At 39.6% G+C, this 27,148-nt stretch overlaps 1 protein-coding gene across 1 annotated transcript in view; it reads right to left on the minus strand.

The window, feature by feature from the left end:
* CNTNAP5 (contactin associated protein family member 5) overlaps positions 1–27,148 on the minus strand; it is a 277,200-nt gene that overhangs the window by 149,071 nt on the left and 100,981 nt on the right. The window contains exon 4 of the mRNA XM_085066882.1: positions 139–286. Coding sequence (XP_084923008.1) covers positions 139–286 — 148 coding nt within the window. The remainder of the gene's footprint in view (positions 1–138; positions 287–27,148) is intronic.

Below are 27,148 nucleotides of genomic sequence, written 5' to 3' on the forward strand. Positions count from 1 at the left end.
GAAAAAAAAAAATAACAATGGCAGTGTATTTCATATTACATTTTAAATCATAAAACTTGTACTGGACTCTTCCCACAGCAACACCAGCATCAAGTAAAAGCTCTTTGATGACATGTGGGTTAAGATGCAGCCACTTACTGTAAGAGCAGCCGAAGACCTCAACTCTCAGTCCTATCCGCCCACCAGCATTCCACTTCAGAGGGATGAAGCGCAGGAACCGAGCTTTCACAGAGTGCAGAAGTTTGTGGTGAACCACACTGTCAGCATTGCTGTTCCCTGTGAAAACCTGGAAGGACAAAGAGCCTCGGTGAGACATTAAGCAGCAAGAGGTGAATGCAGCACTCTGAATGAAGGCTGTGAACTGACACCTCTCTTCATGATTCTCAGTCTCAAAAATTACTAAAAATTATTTAAATTGATTGTCAAGTTTTCTTCTAAGTGCTGCATTTCTTATGAAGGGAAATGAGGGAAACAGCAGCACACAGAGCACCTCAGCAGAGTGGGGAGAGTTACAAAAGCAGATTGTAGATGGGGATGATACAGAAGATGCTGCACAATTTCTCCCAACCCAGGCTACTCCTGCACACTATAATTCTCCATCAAGCCCTAAAATAGTCAGAGTCCCTTTAGCACAGTGAAGGCTGGGACTCAATTTAGCCTTCGGTGAATTCATGGAAGTAGGAAATGATAGACACAAGCCACTGATGTTCTCCAGAGCCTGGGAAGACAAACAGAACCATGTATATCCTGATACCCAGCAGAAAACTCAAAGGCAAGAGATAAAAGCCTGAGTCAGTACACAGGAGAATCAGCATTTTGACTATGTTTGCACGCGAGAGAGTTAAAGCATGCAAACAATAATAATTTAATTTCTTTCCTTACCTACTTGATTAATTGCCTGCAACAGCAAGCCAAAATTAATGGCCCTAGTCAGAATTATAACTTAACAAGAGGAAAATCTCTCATGGATGAAGAAAGACCGAGGGATTTGAAAGACAAACCTTCAGAAAACATCAAGGCTGTATTCCTGCCTGAAGCATTTTCAATTCATCTTTACACCATTATCTGTAACACTGGCCCAGCAATATCACAGGTTTCCTGCAATCTTCAGAACATTTGAGTAACTCAGCTAGCATTGAAATTTGAAGTCAACAGTTTTGTAAAACATGAAAACCAAAGAGAGAACATACCAAAACATAATCTCATAGGAGTATTTGTAAAAGAGATCCTGCATTTTGTAAGCATAAAATTTCATCACAAAAAGTTGCACTAGTTTTAAATGTTTCTGGAGTTCTAAAATTGGCACCATTCACTTACACAATGCAATTGTGAACACAAATTGGAATAAGCCTATTAAAATAGACCTACAATTCATTTTGATGGCTGAAGGACATGTTAAAGAGATTAGGGGTTCACCTCCACTCAGAAATAAATGACTAATTAGCAGCTGTTTAATTTTTTTTCCTCAAATGCAAGCATTCCAACTTTTTCCCAAATGTTTTTATAGATGGTGTAAAACCTCAAATTCAGTATTTCAAGTGAAAAATCTTGTTCTTCTCAGTAATAAAACTGCCAGTAGAGAGTAAGCGCCACAGTCATAGCTGTGGCAGTCCTCACATTTTTAGTAAGACACTCATGGATATATAAGGGGAGTGTTGTTTTCTAGTTGTTTGCTCCAAAGACTTGTGTTCTTGGAGTCCTGTGATTATGTAAAAGTCTCACCTTTCAGAAGATAAAAATGAAAGAAGAAAAAGAACAGAAGGGGAACAGAGAGTTTCCAGTTTTTCCAATTGTGCAGAAAAGCTTAAAATGCAGTAACTATACTGAAAGTAAAGGTGAAAACTAATAGACAAAAGAAAAAAGTACACCTTAATACTGTGAAACAAGCTGGGGTGTCCAGCATACTTTAGAGACATCAGTGAGGTTTTGCCAGGGAAGAGATTCACAGCTTTACCACACCCATTGCAAGCTGACCTAGCTGCCTACCCACAGGCATCTCTGCTAAGTATCTTCCCTCAACACCTCAAGCAAGAGCCAGAGTTGTCCACATCCAGCCTCCAGATCAGTTCACTCCAAACCTGATGGGCAACTACGCAAAAACATCCTTGCCACACTGAAAGAGCCACATTGGTAAAAAGAAACTATTCAGAAGTCCAACACAGCCCTTACAGCACTTTTTTTTCTCAAGTGCTTCACATAAGCAAAGGGCTAATGACACTTTCAGGGAAAGGAAATCCACTGGCAGTACTGTACCCATTGATCTGGGCCTATGAGATGGTTCTGTGTGCAGCTGGCACATCCCTGCTTGCTGCTACCAGCTGGGCAGCACTGTGTGTGTGCCTTCAGGATTGCTTTGATTTTCCCTTCCAACTCCCACTGCTATACAGATCACCTTTTGATGCTTTATGGACCACCTGTGGGCTGTAGACCATTGATTGAATAACACCAATTGCCACCGATGGTCACTTGAAAACTTAGATTCACAGCTGAAACAGAAAAAAATCCATCTATTAAAGACAAAACTAGGATGCAGTACCAGATTTTGCAGCCCTGGAGGTTCATATATTGATTAACAGTAAACCTATCGGTGGGAATGGCAGAAGCCCTCTTGAGAAACGGCCTCTATTACAACTTGTTGTTGATAAGGATTAATTCCCAGGAACAAAATGACAAACAAGTGCAGAAAACAAAGCACCTGCATTTCCCATGCAATGCAGTCGCTCTGGGAGGGAGCACAACACTTCAATCTGCGTCTTTTACTGGGCATTGTAAACACAACAGACTGATGATTTACCTAAGAAATCTTGCTTCTGGCATTCTATGGGCCTTATAAATCAAAGAGCTCCATTACTGCCAAATTTTGCCCACCAGCTTCTCAAAGGCAAAGGCTTTTCCCCAGTGGCAGTGGCTGCAAGGTTAACAGCTGGCCAGGGCTGCGTCTCAGACCAAGCTTGTTCCACAATGCCTGCAACTGTGCTCTGCTGTGACACAGACCATGGCACCACAGTAATATTTTATGAGGCTTTTTTTTATGAGCCAGCAAAGGCAGGTCCCACTGGCATGACAAGGTGAGGTGAGAGCAGCTGCAGTGGATTGGAGCAGGGTCTGACCAGCTCAGTGCTGCCTCTTGGGCAGCAGCTGTCAGCATGTAGGGAAGAATGGCAATGAGACAAGCATAAACACTCTTCCCAGGGCTCAACTCACCTAGTTTCTGGATGAAAGTGAAATAGAACAAAATGGGATTCCAGTTCAAATGAAAAAGAAAACTTGGAAAAGAAGCTTAAGTCTCAAAACTGCTGCTGTTGCATGGAATTTGCATGGATGACTCCCTCAGGAAAAACAACAATTCAACTAAATGGGCTGGTTTTGCAACTCTCCCATTCAGAGGGATCCCAAAAGCTTTCCAAGGGCAGTTCAGGAAAATGTCATGCAACTGTGGTGAAATACGACAGTCCTTTGATAACCCTGCAGACACACACTTGTTTCTTTACCTCATGCATTAATTCAGAGCTATGCCAGATCACACCAGTGAGCTTTGATGAGCTTTACCTTGTCCTTGGACCAAACTCTTAGACTGGTCCCCACCTTCCAACAGACAAGTGGGAATTGGGTGCAAGTGAAGTGTCTGCTGGTGAAAGCTTAATCAATTCAAAAGATAAGATCAGATGCAGGGCTTTATCTCAGCCTCCCCCAGCACAAAGTCCCTGCTCACCAAATGGCAACTCATTTACAGACCTGCAGAAGGTGGTTCCCATAATGGCTCTGCTGAATACATTCTGCTCTCCCACTTTGGTAGGTGTGTAATGGGATGGGTTCAAAATGAGTATGCAAGCAGCAATGTCGGCACAATCATCTGCCCTGAACCGTGAGCAGGCAGACCTGAGGTTAACTACCTTCTGGAGGAGGTATTTTAAAATATATTGAAAATTCTCATTTCTGCCAAAGTAACTCTGATGAACTGAGTTGAGGGGAAAAAATAATCAGATTATAAATGTGCAGAGGGCATATAACACAGATGTTAGCAATTTACAATATGTCAACCTTCACTAAAGGAAATACAAGCACAGAAAAGAGCACTCCACCTTCAAATCTCACCCGTGACATCACAGTGTGCTGCCTCCTGTGCCTGAAGAAAAAGGACAGGAGGGCACTTAATTCAAGCTATCCAGAGCTTAGTGAAGGAACCAAAGGGAGACAGAAAGCAGCTTAGCCTATGATAAATCCCAAAACTGCAGTACTTATGAGGAAAACATTGTCGCTCTCCTCTTTAAACTTCCTTAGCTGGATGAGAAAGATCACGAGCTGAGAGTTTGCGCTGTGATACAGAACATACTTCCTGGGGAATGACTCCCAGGTACCTGAATGCACTTTAAAGAAAGCATGAATTTTAAATGAAGAAACAACATGAAAATATGAAACAGGAAGGAGAAAGCATTGCCTAGCTGTTCACATTTTCAGGCTGAAAGAAACTCTGATTTTACCTTCTCTAAAAGCAATCAGATTTCAGTTTTGCTGAAGTTCGTGTTACCCAGGATGCAACTCAGTGGGGCTGTTGGGTGTGGATATTAAATCCGGGTTTTGAGGAAGCCAGTGACTAAAACCAAGTTACTGCAGGGATCCTACTTCTCTGCTTGTATGTGTGGAAAGAGACTGAGTGCTACCATGACAAGGCAATACTGCCATAAACACACCATATGGAAACTCAGCAGCCTCTGATTTTAATGGGATGCTACTAGGATTTTTTTCACAGAAAAATTATACTGCATCAGTGCTTGCTAGCTGCACCTTAGGCATGGACCGGTTTGTGGTGACTTTCTGTAACAATGAAAATTAAAAAAACCACTCAGTTTCTGATGCAAAAACAAAAGTAACTGTCAGTTCAGGCAATTGTAGAATCTTGCCCCTTTCACCTCAACCCAGCCCTAAAACACGAAAGGATATAAAACCAAAAAATATAGCTTCAAAGTCTAAATGTCTGGGGTTTTTTACCATTTCACATCCTGTGAATGCCAGCAGTGAAAAATGTTGCTTTGCTTATGTAATGGAAAAAGTCCTGCCTAACACATCAAGGCAGAACTGTTAATATCTTGTCACAAAGAAACACAGTGACATGGCTTTGCTGTCATCTCCATCGCCCTGTGCCCACACTGGGAGCTGCTAAAAGCTCCTCCTCATTTGGAGGGGGTTCAGTGCAGCTGCCCAGCCCGGGGGTTCATGGCAGGACCTGGCCCCTGGGAGTTGTTCTTTTTTAGCATCTGGCCTTAAAAAAATTATTTTGCTGTTAGAGGGGGCCAGAGCATGGGGAGAAGGGAAGGATGACAAGGAACACTGCTCAGCTCCTTTAAGAGCTGAAGTTCAGAGCTCTGTTTTCAATACTGGACAGCTACATTTGGCACATGGGTGGCAAAACTAAGTATTCTGTATTCCCACCTCTCTCTCAAGAGGCAAGTTAAATTTTCTTTCAGTATTCTTTCAAACCACGAAATGAAGTAGAAATGAAGTACATTTTCTTAGAGGAACTTGCCTGCTTAGGAGAGTCAATGGGAGCTTTTTCCACCAATTTAAGCATGTTTTAGTCTGAGCCCAAGAGGAAAAAGCTGCCAGCCTGGTCCAGGGAGCAAAAGCTGGAGGGCAGGTCTTGTCCGCTTATCAGTCACCTCTGAGCATCTCTTTCTACTTCATGTCTCTTTCCTATAAATGCACAATGGTCTTCATGACAAAAGGTAACCAGTCATTTCTGGTTAACAGCCTTCTGAGCTGACTTCCCTCTTTCTAGACTCATGCTTCAGCTTCCAGGTTCAATACTACAACTCAAGCCAGTCTAAACCCTAGCCTACCCTCATAAAGAGAAGCCTCCTTTCTGCTTTCGTTTCTTCTTTCCCAACAGCAGCTACATTTTTCTCTTTGAAACACCCATCCTTGACAAGAACCTCAGAAATAATGTCCCCTGGCACACTGTCAGACAATAACCTCAGAAACAACATCCCTTGGCACACTGTCAGAGCTGCTATTAGGGAGAAGCAGGGGGGTAAAGAATAGAAGAGGCACCTGTCAAAATTATCCTCCCATAACATATTATCGGAGGAAGTGACAGCTTTCCATCTCATCCCTCCACCCCCTAATGGAAAAAAAAAATCATCTGCAAAGAGGTAGCTCAACTTCCCCATAGAGCAAGGATTAAAATGAGTGGCTGCAGTGTGGGTGATCAAGCAGGAGCCCTGCTGGGACTGCATTACACTTATTGAGGGGCTGACTGCTGTGCTCCAGCAATGCAGTGTCCACCTGTGCTCCTGAGCATTACTGAGACACCTCTGAGCTAGTTTCTGTGCAAGCAGAGTAGTCCAGGGGAGAGGAGATGCAGTAATGTGTCAGGGTCCATACTAATCCATCACTTCCCTAAATGATCTGCTCAAGTGAGAAGGTTATTTGCTGCTAATCCACCCCATTACACTGCCTGCACACCTTTCTGTCTGCCTAGTTACTTTCCAAATACAGGAACAAATGCTGTTAAAAACATCATTAACATCAGATAGATGACTGCCCAAAGTAAACTACATTTATATTAAGGATGTTGCTTATTATGCTTCTGCTGACAGTTAGTAGAACTAATCATAGATTTTCTAATAAAATCCATCATTTTTGTATCATCAAAATATTTTTCAAGCAAAACCATTTTACAAAATTTTTAAAGAACAGCCATTAAGACAACCTATATAATATTCTTTTTTAAATAGATCTGTATAAAAACAAAAAACATGTTTACTAATGATGACATTAGAAACATGAAGTTTCTTGGGTCCCTTAAGGACAGTGAAACATATCTATTTAGACAAAAGAAAATGAAACAAAATATTGCAGAACTTCTTAACTCTTTGTCCCCTTTTTTTCTCCCCTGTTCTGATTCATCCCTAGATAATTCTAATTTAGTTTCCTGTTTTGTTCAGCAGCACCCTTCTATACTGAAATGGACACTTTGATCTTTAAACAGTTTGAATTCGTGTCAATCTGTTTCCAGAATCTGCCAGATTGTACCTTGGCAAAGTCTGAGATAATGTATCCACCAGAGATCTTCCCCAATAGACATCTTAGGTACAGTGACCTCTTTTGAAGAAAAGTAAATTTACTAAATGGATAATATATGCACTGCATCACTTGACCTCAGGATGAGAAAATGGTCTCTGTCTTCTTCTATTTCCTCATACAGATGTAGCCCAAGTGTCTGATCCAATCTGTAGTTGGGCAGGTTGCCCTTCTTCTTCCCAGCAATGAACCAAGTGCAATTTCCTTAGCCTACTGAGACACTCTTTGCATACATTTGTGAAGACTTGCATAATTGCATTACATTGATGGAGAATGGATCCCTATCTTTAGATCTTAGAATCAGCTTTGTCTTTGAAGCACCTGGAGGTGAAGCTGTTATCACTGTTAATATTATCACTACTACATAAATAAATAATAAAAGAAGCAAGAAGCAGCAAAATTAAACCTGTAAATTACAAGTCTAAGCTAAAAGTCGGCAGCTAATTCCTGTTTCTGTTCAGCCTCCTGCACTTTATCTTAAAGGCAATCCTACACAAAGATAGTATTTTAAACTAAATCACAACAAGGATAAATATTTCCCTAGTACCTTGACTAGATTAACCTTCGCCAACAGACTGAAACTGCTCTCCTGCTGCCAACACTAATCATAGATTTCAGCTGTTCTGCATAAATCTCATGGAGACCTTCATGCTTTACATTAAATTAGTGGGATTAACAATGCATTGAATGTGTTTATGCCTGGCAGTGTTGAGGAACTCTGGGAACCTTCCCTTTGTTTAGCTTCATCAAAGTACATTTAAATAGCTAGTGCTGTACACTTGGTATCTCTCTTGTTATAATTTGCCAGACAGATACATCAAGATGACACCGGAGAGGTGTTGGTTATTCCATGCAACAGTGACCTCAGATGAATACTGTGCCTCATTATCTTAAGCTATTTTGCTGTTATAAAGTTTGATAGCATTTTCATTTGGATTAGTAAAGTAATATCCTGTAGAAGGAAAAAAAATAAGGTAGCCTTGACTTTCTCCAGTGTTCTATAACCCACTGGAATGCAGGTGCCTAAACACACATTTTTTGTTATACCCTCCTTCCCATCGCCCATAGCAACCTCCTCAAGGAAGAAAAGACAGGTTTATAGTTGTAGGCAACTCCCTTCTGGGAGTAATGAGAGTTCCATACACTGGACAGACCCTCCTCTCAAGGAACATCCAGGCTCCCTGAGGTCTGGGTTAAGGATATCACCAAGAAACTTTGTAGTCTGGTACAGCCCTCAGACCATTGCCCATTACTGCTCTTCTGTGTGGTGGCAACAAAGCCACAACCTCACCCCTCAAAGCAGTGAAACTCTGCTGAGGTACATAGGCCATAGTCTTGGCCAAGTGAGTTACACAGACCCCAAGGGGGCTAAATTTAATTGACATATCTTCCTCCTACAAAACCATTACTGCAACGCTTGTAGCATCCTGCATTTGGGTCTTGTCATTCCACTTTCACATTGAGGTCCATCACTGAACCACATTAAATTAATCTTGAGGATGCTAAAGCAACTTAAAAAACCACATCTCTTCCTCCTGCAATGGAGTAAGATGAGCTTTTGCAGCATCTTGGCAGGCATGTGTGCAATGTCTTCCAAATGCATGTCTACCCATTAAGTTTCGACCACACTTTTCATTATGCCAACCACATCAAATAATCCTCGGCAGTAGGCTCTGAAGATCATGATGTTCTCTAAACTGCAGCACAAAAAAAAAGTAACTTTCTGTTAGTAATTCAAGGAGGAGGCCTGAAATTCTGACTCTGATGTGCAATTTTTTGCTGGCATACAAATAACACCTGTTACTGTTGTTATGGTAGGACATATGGAGTCGTGATACACTTGGCAGGTCCAAGATCACATCAGACCACCAATAAAAAATGTTCTATTACTTTTATTCTAGAAATTAAAAGAATATGGGAACTTCTCAGTGAGTTTGACATTTCAGGGCTTGAAAAAAACAGTATTTCAAAATGAGTGTGTGGATGAACACAAGGGAAGGAACATGGAAATAGTTTCTTGCAGCAAGAGGAGATTCTATGCAGCAGAGATTTCTGTAAATGTGCAAACTGGAATGTATCATGCCGGACTGTCCCTAGGACCTTCAATGACAGTTTCATTCTTGTCCTTTTCCCAAGGACAATCATCCTGCAGAATCTGTGTCTTTGCACCCTCTAACAGCATGGTGTGTGATGCTGATTTACACAGAAGATCACCAGTTTCTAAGCAGTTGTGAGCAGATAGCTCAGCCATTGGAAGGCACAAAAAGACTGCTAGTTGTCATCCTCTGCTGTACACCTCCATTTAAGAAAGGAAAAATAAATAATGAGGTATTGAAATATTCCTAAACCTTGCATGCCATGGCACTAGGTTCAAGAGCCTCACATGCTATTTTAGAAATATAAGCATATTAAGAAAATTAATTTATTTCTGTGTGGACATGCAGCCCAATATTTACTTCAATAGTCACTTTTAAAGAAATCAAATCAGAGCAATAGCTGAAGTTATTAGCTATTGCTAATAGAAGGGAAATAGCTTAAATGAAGGGAAAAGCAGAATTATATTTTAAAATGCCATGTCAATAATTTCAGTATAATGCCTCAACATAGATTAAGAGGCTGCTCTACTCTGCACTGCTGTGGCCTCACCTTGAGTGTTTTACCACACTTTTTGTAAATTGCCTTTCTTCCTTTCACTTCCATACAGTCTTTCCCTAAATCATAGCTAGGTAAACCCTTAAAAACTAGAAATCTTAGAAGCCTCTCCAATGATACCAGTATTTCCCATTTAAGTATGGAAAAAGACGTTGGAGTTAAGGAGGAGGGAAAGCATGGGGAAAGAGGAGGGAGTTGAGGAGAGAGGAAATCAATAGCTCCTTAACAAGCCGTTCTCCTGAGGTGTGAAATCTAGCACACAGGGCTCTTTTATTCTTTTTATCTCCTGATCATAGGTGAAAGAAAGGATCCGTGAATAGGATCCATGAAAGAGCTCCCTTTAGAACACGAAATAAGAACACCTAACATTTTTTGCAAATATTAAGATGAAGGCATTGTGTTTAAGGTGTTTTTCCTTTTATCCTGAAAGCAGTATGAGTAGCTACACCTTGAAAAGTAACAAAGGAGGGAAGAAAGAAGCAAGTGTTTTTAGACAATGCGACCCACAGAGAGGAAAATTAACCTATTACAGAATTTCCTTTCAAACCTTTTGCACACAGCGAGGCCTGAATAACAAGATGGGCTAGGATGTGTGTTCACAGTTCAGTCTCCAAAGATGAGCTTGTTCTCTGGCAAACAGAAGAGAACTATGCAAATACACAAATTTAACTTCTAATAAAGAAGGACACTGCTATGCCCTCAAGTGCTTCTGCATCAATGCCAGAGTCCCATGCACATTTGAACTCACCAAGTTTCTGCAGTAGAGCATTAATGAATACCCAAACCAGGACCCATGAGGAGAACACACAGCTTTGACAACAGTTCTTTGAAACACCACTACATCAACACATTATGACTAAAGGAAAATGCAGCAATTCTGCAGGCTCCCAGATCTTTTATTATATGGTGTCCTTGTAGAGCGTCAGACTAGCATTTTCAAAGAGTCCAATTTTTCCCCATATTGGTGTTCATATCACTAGCTGAGGAATGAATTGTGCCAAAGTCCTTACTCTTGATTGCAGGAAAGAAACAGACAAAAATCCACCCATTTTAACCAGCAGAGCACAGCCTTGGGAAATTTAGGCAGCGCATGTGAATACAGGTCTGTGTGGTCACATCACAGGCACTCTGGAAGTGTAACTAACCTGGGTTATGCCTTGTGTATTTGAAAATACATCTCAGCAAACATACGAGTGGAAAGAAGCCACATCAACGAGGCAGTAAAGGATACAAAATTTGTAAGGATGGAGTGGAAAACATTGGTAAAAAGAAAGGTGCTGTGTTTAAAAGAAAGCTTAGAAGCCAATAGGGCCAATGAGTTACTACTGGCCATCCTAACATCTATATGGATGGAAATTCTTCCACACTGGTGTGTTCGGTCTGGGTTATCAGCAACTTGACCATGTGATGTTATTTCACACAATGTTATATAAGGCATCAAGAAAAGATCCAAGACTAGAGAAAACAGAGAGAAGTTTTGTCACCTTTGACTAGAGTGTAACTGTCAGATCATCTTGATCTCCAAATTTTAGAAAACAGAAATTCATATTGCTGGAGTTGGTAGGCAAGGTACCCAACACACAGACACAATGTGTTCTCTAGGCTTAAACAGCTCTCAGGATGAAAACACTGATATTGAGGAGCTTCTCTGCAACACTGGCCACACAAAATTGTAATTCAACACCAAAATGCAGAGCTACACACACATAAAATATTATTTTAAAGCAGAGATTAACTTCCAAAAACAAAATACATAAAAACTAGGATTTGCTAGTTAGAAATTAAAAAGCAACAGCAGGATAAATTATTTCAAGAACCATGCAATTATTTTAAAGTCATCATATTGGAGATTTAAAATCAAAACCACTTATTCTGAAAACAAATTTCTTTAAAAGGAAAGAAGTAAAAACCATCTGGTAAAATCACTGACTGAGAAGCTATATGAAGTAGGAAGACTTTCCTCTAAAGAAGAAGTCACAATTAAAGGATAAAAATGGAAATTGGGATCAACTCTGTAAGTTCAGAATACCAACATAACATAGAACTTTAAAATTTTTAAATCATTTGATATAAGGCATGAAAACCAGCAATAAATACTTTCCCAAACATGTGATAGGAAAAAAAAAGAGATAAAAATGCTGCAAGACAGCATTGAAGAAGACAAGGCCATAGCTGAGATGGTAAATTAATTCTTTGCATCAGAGCAGAGTATAGGACACTGCTTAGGGTATTTCCAACTCTAGGCTCTTTTCCAGTTATGGGTGAGATAATTATTTTAAACTGACGTACTGAATTAGCATTTAAAATAAACAGAGAAAATCCACTAAGCTCAGTTAATATTCTTCCACAATTTAGAAATTCAATATAAAATGGCTATCCTACCAAGGAAATTTACTTCATTAGCAGAGAAACAGATGGTGGCAAATGCAGGGGCATATTTTAAGAGGCTTTAAGACAGACCGTGGTACCCACTTACAAATAAATCCATAAACTAGTATAAATTATTTTAAAAATCAGAATAAACAAAAAGCAGATGATTCTATAATGACTAAAAGACATCTTGTTTTTTGAGAGGGAATACAGACCTTACAAAATAATTATTACCCTCCAAAGGAATTATGGACTGATATGGATTCATAATGTCAATTGATACTATGCACTTGCACTTCCATCAACTTGTGCTGAAAACCACTGAAAGAAAAACAACCAAACCAAGCTCATATGTGACAAAAGCAAATATGCAGTTATGTGAATCTAGTCTGATCTATGCTATTTCTGGCTTCCTAAATGTCATATCAAGAAACACACGGAGTACAGGAAATAACAACTTGATGATAACACAAAAGTTGTTGGCTGGTGAAGATAAAGACTGACTGAAAAGCTGCACAAGGATCTGATGATATGGAATGATCAAGCAGTAAAATGGAAAATAAAGAGGATTGGAAAACGTAAAGCACCACACCACACAGACAAAATCATCCTCACCACACACACTCTCTGTAAATCTGCTACTGTCCTTCAGGAACCCTGAAGCCTTGTAGACTGCTGGATGCAAACATCAGTTCTGGACTCAAAAATGGCCAAAACCCCCAAAAAGTTATTAGGAATTGCAAGAAAAAGCAGAGAACCAGCCATCCAGAATGCACTGAAGTTATTTTATATTTTAACAGTTATGTGACCCCAACTGGAAAACTGACACTTTTGTCTCTCCATTTGATAAATACAAAGTTGAATTGGAAAAAAATATAGAAAACAGCCACAAAGTAGGCCAATGGTATAAAATACCTTTGGAATGATGAAAGATTAAACAGACTGGGATTTTTTACCCCAAAAAAAATGATATCTGAAATAGAATACAACATGGAGCTATAAAATAATGAATAACAGACATAGCAGGAGATTGGGGAATTATTATTCATGTTTAGTGGAGCATGAAAGCCAAACACCCAATATAATTTTCAGAAAACTTGTGAACCCAGCAGCTTTTGTTTTACTAGGGATTTCTAGACATGTGTTTTCTAGTCAGATTTCTAGGTCTGTCTATATGAAATGTCAAATCTATTGCTAAATTGTACTGATCTCTTCACCAACCCTCTAAAGAAAAAACAAAACCGCAGAAACCACAAAACTAATAAAACATATAAGCTCTTAGATAAAGGGGTATATTGGGATTCATAATTATATAGTGTCTCAGAGCATATACTGACAGAAAAGTTGAAAAACATCTATTCCTTTCCCCCCAGTGAAACATATTAAGGAAATTTCTTATTTGAAGCCAGTGACATTTCATAGGAAATTGTGAATAAAAAAACAAACCAAAAACCCATGACAAAACCCCAACTAATTTTATTTGTGGACAATTTATTCATTGGCTTATTTTCCAATAACCATACTGAACAGGAGAAATCTGCAAAACAATAAAACTTTAATTTAATTTCAGAGTTTCTCTTTGAAAAATGTCACCGAAAATGATACTTTTCCTTGAACAAAAAAACCCAGTACTGACACAGGTGGTTTTTCAAAGGGAAAATTTATCCATAAATTGACTAGTCAGAACCAGGGATCATAACTGCAAAGTTATTTGGAAATAAACACAGGCCTGGTATTATGGTCCATCAGTTTCCTTCCTCTCCATCCTAGCAGCCCATCCTTACAAATTCTATCAAATTTAGGAAACTTCACAGCTACATGGACATCCCCACTACTGAAAAAACCAGCTCATTTTAATGACACTGTAATTTCTCTGAATATATTCACTACTTTAAAAAGGCATTTCTCCCTCAAATTCATCCAGAATTAAAGAACTGAACAAGGGATTATTAGTCGAACATTTTCACACAGGTCTTCTTACAAAAAAAACCTTCATCTTTGGACTGGACATACCCTGCAGGTGTCCCTACTGGGGGTGAGGGCAGGGCATTCACCAGAAAGCTGCCTGCAACCTCAGGAGACCAACTTGCCCAGCTGGCCCAGTTTCCAGCAGCATTTTAGACTTTTATGCCTGCCAGTGTGCACCAGAGTCAGTTGTGAACATCTCAGCTCCCCCATCTCTGGAATACTTTAATTATGCAAGCACCCAGACAGCTCTTCCTGCAATACCCATGCTGTGTTCTTATACTGGGAGAAACTCCAATATTGCCCATCAGAGAGAGCAGAAAGGGACAGGGGGTGTGTGGGGTGGGGAGGATGCATGAAGACCCACCCATTGTGACCATCACATTTTGTCTACATTGGTGCTACCAAAGCAGCACTTTTCTTTAATACATCTAATTTATGCCATTGTTCTGCCGTGGCTTAGACAAGTTCAGCTGCACCCCAGTGTGGACAGTCATTTACCCCCAAAGTCTCCAAAATCTAGGGCTTTATCACAGCCACCAGGAGCACCACACTTGGCAGCTCTTGGGGATTTGCTGCTCAGTGTTGCCTTTCACCAAGGTTCTCAATCCAAGGGGTATTTCCAGATCCAAATCCAAACAGATGGAGAGGGACAAAGCAGGGAACACTTTGGCCTCCAGGTTGTACAGCTACACTACCAGCCTCCCCTACCCAGGGGAGAGCAGCTGGCAGAAATCAGGAGGGCCTGGACACACTCCTAATGCTCATGAGCTCCCTTTATCTACTAAAGAAAACAGAATTCAGTATTTGAAGCAGATGAACTTTTCTTCCTTTCTTTTTGTACCATAAAAGTAGAGAGAAAAGATGTGGTCTGTTTCTCACCCTAAGTGCTAGTTTTGACCACAACTGGGTCGAAAATCACAAACTCTGCCCTTCCTTACCATAACCACCCAAGACACAATCAGATCAATCCAAATACAAATTTCTTCAAGCACCCTCACATGCTGCATAGGGCAAGGACCATGCCTGGTGCTTAGGACAACGTGTGAGTTGATCCATGCCCCAATCTAGGCAAAGGATATATACCAGCACAGAGCCAGGAAAACCTACCTGTGAGCTCTGACAATTAAAGAATGTTAAATTGAAGCAGACCTGAAAGACTTTGGACCCCATTGGCTAACAAATGTTACAAACTAACCTAACCTGTGCTGTAGAAATTCCATTAATTATGTATTTTTTTATGTATTAATTTCTCTTTCAGTGAGCTTTATTAAGCCATTTCTGTCCAGAGCTGCCATAAAACCAAGAGACTGCTGTCCCCCTAGACAAATATAAAAAGCTTTGCCAGCTGAGTTGGAGGTCTCTTTAAAGGAGAGACAGTACCATTGGATAGCTTTGCTCTGTTGTCATGATTTACTACAAAACCATAATCTCTAATCAAGGATCCACCAAGAACTTTGCAAACCATCTTAATTTATCACTTGCACAATGAACCATTCCTAACTGGATTGCAGGGGGGTTGAGCAATCAATCTTGTTAATTGCCTTCAATCAATTAAAACAGATTTCTGTTATTTCAAGCAGGAATGTTTGGTTTTGTTTTTTAACTCGGAAATAAAATGTTTTATTTATATAAAACACCCTAAAAAACTCAATCTTCTGTTGAATAAATCCTACATTTGTAAACACAAAAATATAATTTATGTCCAAATAATGCAACAGGATTGAGAGGTGAAAGAATTGAAGAAAAAACACAAGGCAATAAGCATGTTTAAAACTGGGACTCAGTCTTTTAGCTCACATGATTTCATATGTCTAGATAGCGTCTTTTATGACACTGTCTTCATTTCCACAACTTTGTTTGGCTAACACACACTCATCCCACGGATGTGTAAGCAAATACTTCTCCACATTGGCCCAAGAAACTGGAAAGGACTGTGGCATGACCCACGTTTATTTGCTATACTGATGCTACAGTGACTCTCAAATAGCCACTTGGACTCCTGCAAAAGACTAACTGCAATGTAAACAAATCCAGATGGCTTTGTTTTGACATATGTAAAATCTTGAATCTGCCATCGGACTGATGTGAGAAATCTCTAGCTTTCAACCATCCAATTAAATAAAAATAGCCTATTTTTATTGCTCAGGCAGATGAGCACACAGCTCTCACCAGGGTAATATCCAGGGCATTTTAAACTCTCACTAAAGATCTGGAAATATGAAATACACACATTTTTATATCCCCTTTCTGGGAATGCACATAAGCCCTAGTGTTGAAAAACCCATAGCATTTAGGTTAATTGACATTACATTCTATTGCTCCTTCCTTCTAATCTGGCAGAAGAATCATCTGGCCCCAGAAGGAGTTAATAATACAACACTACAAAGTGCTTTGTGTCTGTAATAATGTATTTCCTCAATGCAGCAAGGGAAGAATGTGCTTAATTGAATTATATAAATGGAAAAGTTCTGTATTTTTTTTTTAATTTTTAGTCTTTCAAGGTTTTTCTGTGTTTGCTTGTGCTTGTAAGTTTTAAATATTAAATTCAGGAAACAGACTAAAACAAGAGAAAAATGAAATAGGCAAACAATATCGTGACCATATCTTGTTTCTCAAATGCATTAGTAACAGCCCCACTATGAAATCATCAGAACATAATTAATGCCAGCTTGGAAATATGAGCTTTTTTTCCCCTTTTTTGGGGGTGGCATGTGTGGGAAGTGGTGTATAGCTGTCATCAAAGCTCCTAAATTCCTAGCTGTGAAAAACTTACCTAACCTACATTGAGGAGCTGAAAACCTTTGCTGAGGAGTCAAAGTCTGCCCTACTGACTACGTGCAATGCTGTTTTAGGTCACTGAAAATCCTGCCCATTGGACTCTAGTGTTACCCAGGGCTAGAAAGCCACTTCAGATGTGCCTGCAGCAACCACTAAGGATGTTGATGCACCACTGCACCACTGACTTGTCTTGGTCATGTTGACCCAATGTTCTCCAGAAACCCCTCAGAGAGGTTCTGCCAGTCCTTGGCTTTCAGCCTGTTTGGTTGCAGGATGCTCTAACAACCATTTTCAATCTAAACCTTGGATTTGCAAGGCAAGATGGTTTGAGAGGGAGCAAAGGACGCTGTTCAGCAACAAACAGTGGTTAACACAGTGCCAAGAATGCACAAAACCAGCTCACCTCTCAAGGCTTGTGCTGACCTGGACAACAGTTCTCACAAGCTCATGCTACAGCTGCTGAAGTATGTGCCACCTTCTGAGAACATGATAGAGGAATGCCACTAAAATGATTCTCAGCAATACATTCTTTCATCACTGAAATTCTGCTTGTTTCACTGGGACATACTTTAATCTGCACTTGAATTTTGGATTCACAGAATGATAGAATGGTTTGGGTTGGAATGGACCCTAAAGACTATCTAGTTCCAGCCCCACGGCGATGGGCAGGGACACATTCCACTAAACCACCCTACTCAGAACCCCATCCAGCCTGGTCTTGGCTTGGCATTGCTGCAAACAGGAGACAATGCATATTGCTGTAATCACAATTCCTGTGTATATATATTTGCAAAATGAAAACTGGTGTCACTTGCATCTAAACCCCCTGTGCCTTCCACTTCATGATTCAGAATTGTATTTCTTCAGTCACAATCATTATGTTTTGGGTGGATGTGGTTGTTAAAGTAATATGCAATTTAAGAAATGATACTGTAGCAAAGTAGCTTCCTAGTAAAACAATTCACACTGCAGATAACAAAGATGCTCTTGCAGTCTATTTTTAGAAAAGGAGCAATACTGCTGAAAGTGCCTTTAGTGGTAAATAGTTGTATTAAAAGGCAGTCAGGTAGGTCGAGAGGATGGACAGCAAACATTTTTTAAAAATAGGACAGCTTACACTCTTCAACATGCAGAAATGCAGACATAATATGAGTTTTTCCACAACTCTTTTATCCTCCATTGTCCCTTGAAATAGTGTACAAGAAAATGTATCTAATTTACCGCAGTAATACGACACTTCGCATTGAACAGCACCTAAAACTCTTTCAGGCTACAACCTGGCACTAAAATTTCCAAGACAGAGGCATGCTCATTTCACCTATCCTACAAACTTCCTTCTTCCTAGCATCTGTGATTTTACATCTGGAGTCTCAATTTCTTGTGCTTCAGCGCTCGTGTATCTTACAATAACTCTGTTTTGTCCTTAACAACTTGCCAAGTCTGCATAATACTCAGCAATGAATATGAAAATATGAATTAGATTTAATATTATTAGAGATAGGCAGGAAATCATATTTCCTCTCACAAGTGATCTCCACTAACAGCCCAGCCCGTTCTGTACACATCCTGAGGTACCCACAGAAATTATATCCCTTCTATGACATTGAACCACGTCTCATTCTGACACTACAATCACTAAGCTCCAGCTCATCCCGGGCTGCACAGCAGGAGGGCTAATTCAGCATTCCTGTGTAGTGTACTTCCAAATGAATGCCAAAAAGTGAAACGCTTAGCTGTTGCATCTCCAGCCAATTTCAAGTCGCTGTGATCCCGCTAAAGTGAGGAAAAACATGTGAACCCCCAGTGTTGACTGAACTGAAAAAAAAATTGTCTGTCTTTCTCACAAAAGCATCATGGTATTCTCCCATCAACTAACATTTTGTTTTATCTTTTTTTCTAAAAAGAAAAAAAAAATCCAGCATGATTTTCAGTGACAGAGAGAAAAAGCATTTTATAATAGATTCTGTTAACTCTGGCACTTGCCAGTTAAAATGCATTATACAACCTGACAGAAATATTTAAGAATTAGCCATTACAGCTATTTAGCAGGTTAAATACCAGGAAGAAAGCTCACCAGTATCTGGTTTAATACAACTGGGCTGTTCTTAGGGTGGGCACAATCTCTTTGGTGATACCTGAAATGCATGTACCGAGCTCATTGGTTTATGTGGATTTCTTGGCCTTGTCTCAAAATGCTGGACTAACGGCTTACCCATCTTTCCTCAGGTTCTCCATTCCACTCCCATGCCAACATAAATTGACTGCATAGACCTTAAGAATTTTCCCACATTCTCCAGATCCAAGTCCCTGGATTGAACAATAACAGGACACCAGGACTCAAAAAGCCATTTATTTTTTTGCCACTTAATCCAGACAGTCCCTGGGTCCTGACTTCTCATCTGTCAAAGAGGGTAAATAATACCTTGTCAGTCTTTTTCACCTACTTACAGCTTCTCTTAAGGACAAATCATCTGACTTGATGGATTTTCCAGGTGCATGGCAGCACACAGCTCTGATCTTAGCTGAGAACTCATTCTATACTTCTGTAAAAATCCTATAAAGTAATAGCAACGTAGAAACATATTATCTTTCCCTCTTGCTATAGAACCATTATCCCGAGTCCACCAAGCTATTACTGCTAATTGTAGGTGTCAAGAAACTTGAGATCGCTTAAAAGAGCTAAAAACTGAAAAAGAATTCTACAATTCAATGTACAAATGGTTTTCAAGGTATACAGAAACTGCAATGGCTAAGTAGTTGATGAAAAAAATGGTTAGAAGAGTTGTGAAGTTACTAAACTTTTAGATTATATGCAGCTTGTGAAAGGAAATCAATGGATTTTGATATAAACTCCTCCTCCTCCAGAAGGAAGAAAGGAAAAAAGAAAGGAAGAAAGAAAGGAAGAAAGGAAGAAAGCAAGAAAGGAAGAAAGAAAGAAAGGAAGGAAGAAAGGAAGAAAGGAAGAAAGGAAGAAAGGAAGAAAGGAAGAAAGGAAGAAAGGAAGAAAGGAAGAAAGGAAGAAAGGAAGAAAGGAAGAAAGGAAGAAAGGAAGAAAGGAAGAAAGGAAGATCTCTACTTTAAGAACCCTCTTGGGTGTTGCATAATATTTTTATGGATACCGTCTTAGGGTGGAGCCTCTCACATATAAATTAAGCAAATGCACAGTGATGACCCCAGGATCCTTTCACATTAAAAGTTAGAAGAATTATACAAACAAATTTAGAGTCCATCATATCACTTAAAATGTACAAAATCTTTATTTTTTTTTTAAATGAGAGACTTCAACCATTTTTCCGTAGGGTTAAATAAAATAAATATACTGGTTTCAAAGGACATAAGCTTGTTTAAACCTGGAGTAACTCTTACATCTTTGGCAAGATAAATGTGCTGCTTCCCTGGCTAGAAGTTGAAATTACTGACACAAGCTGGAGTGTCACATTTTAGGGGATCTAAGTGTAATTATTCTGTTATTATTCTTCCTTGTAGCTGCTCTGTGTGCTTTTGATTGAAGGCAGAATTAATGGCAATTTGCATATTAAAATCTCCATCACAGACTCAACTTTTCCTTCCCCAACAAACAGAATTAATTTTGTAAGGAGGCATGCTAAGGAGGTAAGAGCATCTCCAGGATTACATTCCCCTTGGGATCTGTCCTCTTAGATATTGCCCATTATCCAAACAGTTTACCCAACCAAAAAGATTGCAGAGTTCATAGAGCTGACCAGAAGAAACAGAGTCAATTTTACTGCAGCTGTTGTCATTTCAAATTATCACCTTGCTTCCGTGGTCTTTCTGAAAAAACTCTGATCTAGTTTTTCAGGACCTTTTACCAGTGATCAGACAAGGAAAAACTAGGTGCTCCTGCCTGTTGCAGACTTAATAGCAGCAAATATCTCACCCTATTTTTGAGCCATGCAAGGCTCAATAAAATCACCCAACCAGACTTGCTTATTTCACTCTTTTTTGTTTTCTTCAAGATACCAACATGCTCATAGACCAACACGTGTACATCCATTCATCCACCGTTCTTTGACAAAAATATTAAGGCTGCCAAGCAGGTATTTAAAAAGCTGGGAAGCATCAGCATTTCACTTCCACAGGGTCTACCGTGGACTCCTCCCCTCCTCTCTGTTTTATTGTCATTTATGATTTCTGCAGGACCCTTGCTTCAGCCATCAGTGGAGAATGTTTTTAAATATGTCTACTGTTATATGCAGTTCCTTAATAAAGCAGGTATGCTCTTTAACACCTTCATCCTTGCATAACTTTGGAGGGGCATGGCCACAGTAAATGAGCAAGAGGAGAGGAAGCCAGAAAAAAGCAACACTTCTAAGGCCTGGGACAACACACTTTAACCCCACCTGCACTTCAGAGATGGAGCTACAAATTATGAGATACCAATTTTATGGAGACAAACAGAAAAGACAATGAAGATATTTGTTTTAAAATACTGTTTACATTTCATTAAAAAAATGCTGATTCATAGGAAGAATTCCTATAGTCTGACAGCAAGGCAGAATAACTGTTTTCAGGGCTTTCAACCACAATTTGGAAATTTTAGGCTCAAATCCTTGTTGACCCTTATGCACACCTGGAATGTGGGCATTTAAATAGAAATCTGTAAACTTTTGAACTGTGCCTTAAGGGATAAAGTTCCGGCTCACTTCATTTAGTGCTGGTGCCACTTCCTTAAAAACACTAATCCTCTTATCAAGAGATGCATTGGAGGTTAGAGGGGTCTCAGTGACAGGTCACTCCTGCCTCTCAGGAAACTACTTATACTACTTTACCTGAAATTATTTGGATCAGACTGCCTTGTGGAAAGGGTAGGAGGAAAAGCACACGGATAGACATGCCAGGAAGAAGGGGCAAGCGTGACTCTGCTCATCAGCAAAAGGCTCAGCCCCAGCTGGCAGGAGTATGCCTGTACACCACCCAGTGATTTTCAAATGCAGAGCAAGGATCCATTCCTGGGAATAGAGGAGGTATTTTATTCCAATTGCTACCTCTCACTATCGCCAGGGTTGGTCTTTCTGATTCACAGCAACAATTTTAAATGCGGCTTTCTACCAGCTCAAAGAGGCTCAGTGCCCTAACAACACAGCAAGGGAGGCAACAGCTCTCTCTTGCTCTCATTTGTTTCGGTCTTTTAACAGGTCAAAGTCTTGTTTTCAGCCTTTGCTGTGGGGGGGCTGAGAGGGAGGATAAAAAAACTATTTAAAATGCTGGGATCTGATTTTCTTTACCAGGTAGTATATGCAGCTTAAGTAAACTGAAATTTCTCTTCAAATGCATATGAACTCCTGAAGTGTGGTTTTATTTGATTTAAGATTCCAAATCAATTTATGATTTTTCCTTGTGACACAATTAACTTTATAAAAAATCATAATAACCCATAATCTCTTTTGAATGGTGTGAAAATAGCAAATATTTGCAAAATAAATTTTCTTGTGAAGTACACTTCACAAGAATTTCCCATCAGAAATGAATAATTATGGGTTTGGAGCTGGATTTGAAGAGCATACAGTGAGTAAAACTTAAGATGGCATATTGAGGAGAAAACAAAATATTGAATAATTGCTCATTAATTAAAGACTATCCAGTTTCTATGCTGAAAGGAATGGAGAATGCTGTGCAAAAAATGGTTTTTGATCAGGTAATTAAAGCCCTTCCCACTGCACACACATTAGGGGGTCTAATTAAGTTTGCAATGACATTTTCTATCCTTCAGGTTTCTGACTTCATAGCTTAATAATGTTCTTTTAACATTTCTTTTTCATTTGCAATAGCTCTCTGCAATACCCCAACAAAACAGTTATACATTAAGATGTTACATATAAACGCATCTGCTTTTGATCTTTCTTAAAAGAATTTCTCTATCTTTATACCACAGACATAAAATGAAATATGTAGCACTTTCTTGCCTACCAGGAAATTCAATACCTCATTTTTTCCTCACAGACATTTTGAGCCCATAGAATATGCTGTGGGATCTCCATATTCATTTCACTCCAGTTTGGAGTTAACAGCAAGAGATCTCAGTTGCACAAGAAACAAAGTTGATGACATCAGTACCACAGATCTATAGATAGGTGGGATTACCATAGAAAACAGAGTTTTACAAAATTCTCAGCTGTCTGCAGAGCTCTCTGCTTTTCCCTATGAGCCTGGGCAAGCTCATAGGTAAGAGCACAGAAATCTTCAACCCCATTTTACTTCTTTCCTCACTCTTATACAGAACCAATTCAAAGCAAACATTGTAGCGTTAAGTGCAAAGTATGCAGATGCAGGAAGATACTGCCAGTGTGTGAAATACCACTGGCCTACCTTTGCTTCTTTATCCTAATAGAGAGGGAAGCTTTTCATACCAAATTTGAAAAGCATTCAGTCATAACCAGCTGTACTCTAAGACACGACCAAGTGGAATTTCCTGGGCAGAAACTGATGCAGAGGAAGTTCTAACCAGAAAATGAGGAAGAATTTCTCTATTGTGCAATGACCATGAGAGGGTGTGGAGTTTCTCTCACTGGAGATACTCAGGAACTGTCTGAACACAGTCCTGGGCTGTGTGCTCTGGGATGGCCCTGCTTGGGCAGCGAGGTTGGACCAGATGACCACTGTGGTCCCTTCCCCCCGACCCATCCTAGAACATGACGCAGACCTTGGAACAGAGCTGTTGGTTAGTCTTATGCTGATGAACACTCTCTTTCAGTAACATTTTTTAAATCTTTCCATCTTCCCATGAGCTCTGCTCTGCTTTTCTCCAGCAGCCAGTGGGTCCAGACCAGGTGCTTTTTCCTCTGCAGCATCTGGGGGTGCTGAGGACACCTGGGGCCAAACTGCCCAGCCACACACTCAGTGCTACTCGAGAAATAGAGTATTATAACTAATATCCATACCCTTTCTCCATAGCCTCCATCCCTCCCCTAGGATTAATAGAACCAACCACACAGTATAAAGTGCAGGTTACTTATACATTAAAGAAAGCAATGTTTATAAATTACCTCTTCTCTGCAGTGGACAGTTACAGCCAGCACATCATCTTATCACTAAGATTTTTCTCCATCTAATTCTATTTGCTGTTCCTCAGTGAATATCAACAATAACTCATTTAGCTTTAATGACATTAAAAGTAGAGACTGTCCTTGAGATAGCATCTAATTTTTCTTTATGAAAGCCAACATAAATTCTATGTACGAGGCCTCTGACAGCCTGGTAATAGAGGTGTTGTTAAAGTGAGCTAAAAATACAAACCAAGATAAAAAAAAAAGTATCTTTCAGAGGAATCATTAGAGAAATTGATGAGGTCTGTTTGCTTTCCTTGCAATCTCTGAGGACATATTATGTATATAAAGCATGGAGCTAACACTAAGTCTGTCACACAAAGATACTAGTTGAACAGATCTTGACCTTTCCTTCCATCTATGCAATAAAGATAAAGGTTATTACAGGAGTTCTGCAAGAGCCCCTTATTATAATTATCTCACACTTAATATGAGAGTTAGTAAAATTGTAGCCATTTTTTCCCCCTCTAGGCATCTTCATGCAGGGAAAAAAAAGGCAAATAAATATGGGTCCTGAATTCCTACATCAAAATGCAAATACTTAATCAGACTAATGTTGCCCAGGCAACTAGTTCTAGTATTTCCTTACTTCCTAACTTTCTGCTTGGCTTTGCAGCCTTGCTATTTATATTTGTAAAATAGTTATGTATATGAATGCAATTACTAGTAGATTTGTGAGCTTGTTATATGCACAGCTGAGTGTTCCCTACTGTGGTGAGTGAATTTATCACATGTTAATAACAAAATTACCAGTACAGTCTGGGGATTTGGGATTTGGCCCCTCTAATTTTCTCCCTGCATGACCTCACAACATCCTTGTAGTCCTCCTGAGTTGCCTGCCCCTTTTTCCAAATGGCATAAATGTTCCTTTTTAACTGAGTTCCAGCCAAAGAGAGAACAGGAACTGAAAAGAGAGAAGGTGTATTATAATAATCAAAGCACAAAACTGCTTAATGCAATGCAGTGACAACACCAGAGACATTCCCACTGCTGCTTCTATCAAGGAAATGCCAATCTACACCTGCTCTGAAGAAGACACCTCAGTCCTGGTCAAGGGCATACCACCAGGTTGATTAAATATGGATGGAAATTTTATGTTCATGTCCAAAGCAATGCAAACCTTCAAATGCTCCACCATGGAAAAAAAGAAAATTTCTGCTGAGTGGAGAGATTTTTGGGAGAGAGAAAGCACCAAAGTTGCACATTTCTCAAGAGCAGCTACTACCAGAAGGGAAATCATAAAGGAGGCACACACCAGCCTGTGCTTAGAATGATATCACTGATTTTGCTCAGCACTTTTATGTGTTTGAATTACACATGTAGCTCAGGAATATGAGGTTAGCATTACAGTTTGTCCTGTGTAGTATTAAGGTAGTAAGAAAAAAAAAATTTGGTGTTCATGGGACAATTTTCTTACAATGCCATCTTGTTCTGCCACCTCTAACTGCTCTCCTCAGGGAAAAAATACATTTATGGAATTCTTTTCTAATATATTTTGTCAAGGACATTAACTGCATTCTTATTTTTACTGTCTGTGGGAAAAAACCAAATCATCCTATTTACATAAAATGCTGATGTGAGACACGAGCTGGTTCCTGGAGCAAATCAAAATCTTGTTGTATGCCAGCGGTGTATTTCACCATCGTAAATGTTATGCATGACTTTATAGTTTGCCACACACGCCTCAGCCTGCAATAAGGAAAGGGCATCTTTGAAGTTACCAGTCATGACTGCTAATAGACTCTTTTTAAAGAAATCCCCACTGGAGTCTGAAAATGCAAATACAGATGCTCTGCCTGGACTGCAGAACAAATGAGCCCCGGAGGCAGCCCCACTGCCCTGGCCCTCCCTTTGTGCCCACTCCTTGTTGAACTGCCTGTGCCTTTCCAGGCCAATGCACTCAGATTTCCAGTGGCAAGAAGTATGCCATGAAAGGTGTCAGGGAGGAAGATGATGTGGCTCATGCTGATAGTTGGGCTAGGAAAGGTCCAGGTGCCCAGGAAATGTGCTTTACAGTTTCTCCAAAGCCCTGCATTTAGGGTGGCTGAAAAACTTTGGGAAACCTCGGGAAACCTCTTAGTCTACATCTCTCTTAAAAAATAATCAAATACATCAGTTTATTTCATCATAAAGGCCTAATATATTTTTAAGAACACTAATGGGAGTTTCCCTCCATTCCCTTAACAAAATGCCAAGAGAAAAGAGAACTAGGCTTTGTGCATCCATCCAGTCAAACTGTGATTAGACATGGAGTGGTACCCAATGAGCAAATTATTCCACAAAGAAACAATGAACTGTGTTTCTGTACTTGGCTTCAGCTTTCTATAGGTCTTCATGTAAGTCCTTCTTCTATTTGTGCTCCAGTTTCTCCAAGTTTGGTTCCTGTTCCTCTGTTACTGGGTAGCGACAGTGACAGTATAAAGTGCTTGACAGCAACAACTCTTACATATCAGTTTAAAACAAAAGAATTTGTGTTACTGCAAATAATTGAATGGAAAACCAGTATTCCTGAAAATGCAACACAATACTTTTGAAAGAAATGATACACTGCAAAGTGCACATCAAAATAAAGTAGTTAATTATCTCAAATAAAGATTTGGTGTGCCACTACCTTATCACTGCAAAACATAACTTTCATAAATGTTATCTGGAGAAAGCTGGTAGGAAAGACCTTAGAAACAAGTTTCTAATGGGGAGTGAAAAAACTTGTACTTTCTGACTGTTGTTCTGGCTTGCTGGCTCTTGTTCTGCCAAGAGACAGCAATTTTCTCCGAGTCTGCAAACACTAGCATTTTATTAGCCCAGATGAGTAGTAACCTTTGACAGGTTTGGGCAGATAAGGTGGAATTAATGTCAAGTTCTTTCTGAAGGGATTTATTTACCCTCTGTTTTGTCATGGATACTGAAAGGTCAGATCCAGCCCTGATCGTGAGCATCATTACATATCTTTTAATGCTTCCAGGTTACTTGGTTCATAAAAAGTAAGAAAAAAAAAAATACAGCTAATGTAAATATTAATGTTGAGGGTATCTGACAGCCTCAGGAAGAGGAAACATTCCTCTTGGACACCTGGCAAGAATAAATGATAAATCTAGATTTACATGAATCCAGGCTAAAATTCGAGCAAACTTTGTGAAGTCATGCTGCAGTGATCACTTACACAGAAGAATACTAATTTGAAACCTGATGATTAGCCAGAAGTGATGCAGGAAAGTTGAAGGTCATGATTGTGGCCA

Source organism: Lichenostomus cassidix, chromosome 7 (genome assembly GCF_008360975.1).
Source record: "Lichenostomus cassidix isolate B80296 chromosome 7, HeHo_3.0, whole genome shotgun sequence".
Taxonomy (NCBI): Eukaryota; Metazoa; Chordata; class Aves; order Passeriformes; family Meliphagidae; genus Lichenostomus; species Lichenostomus cassidix.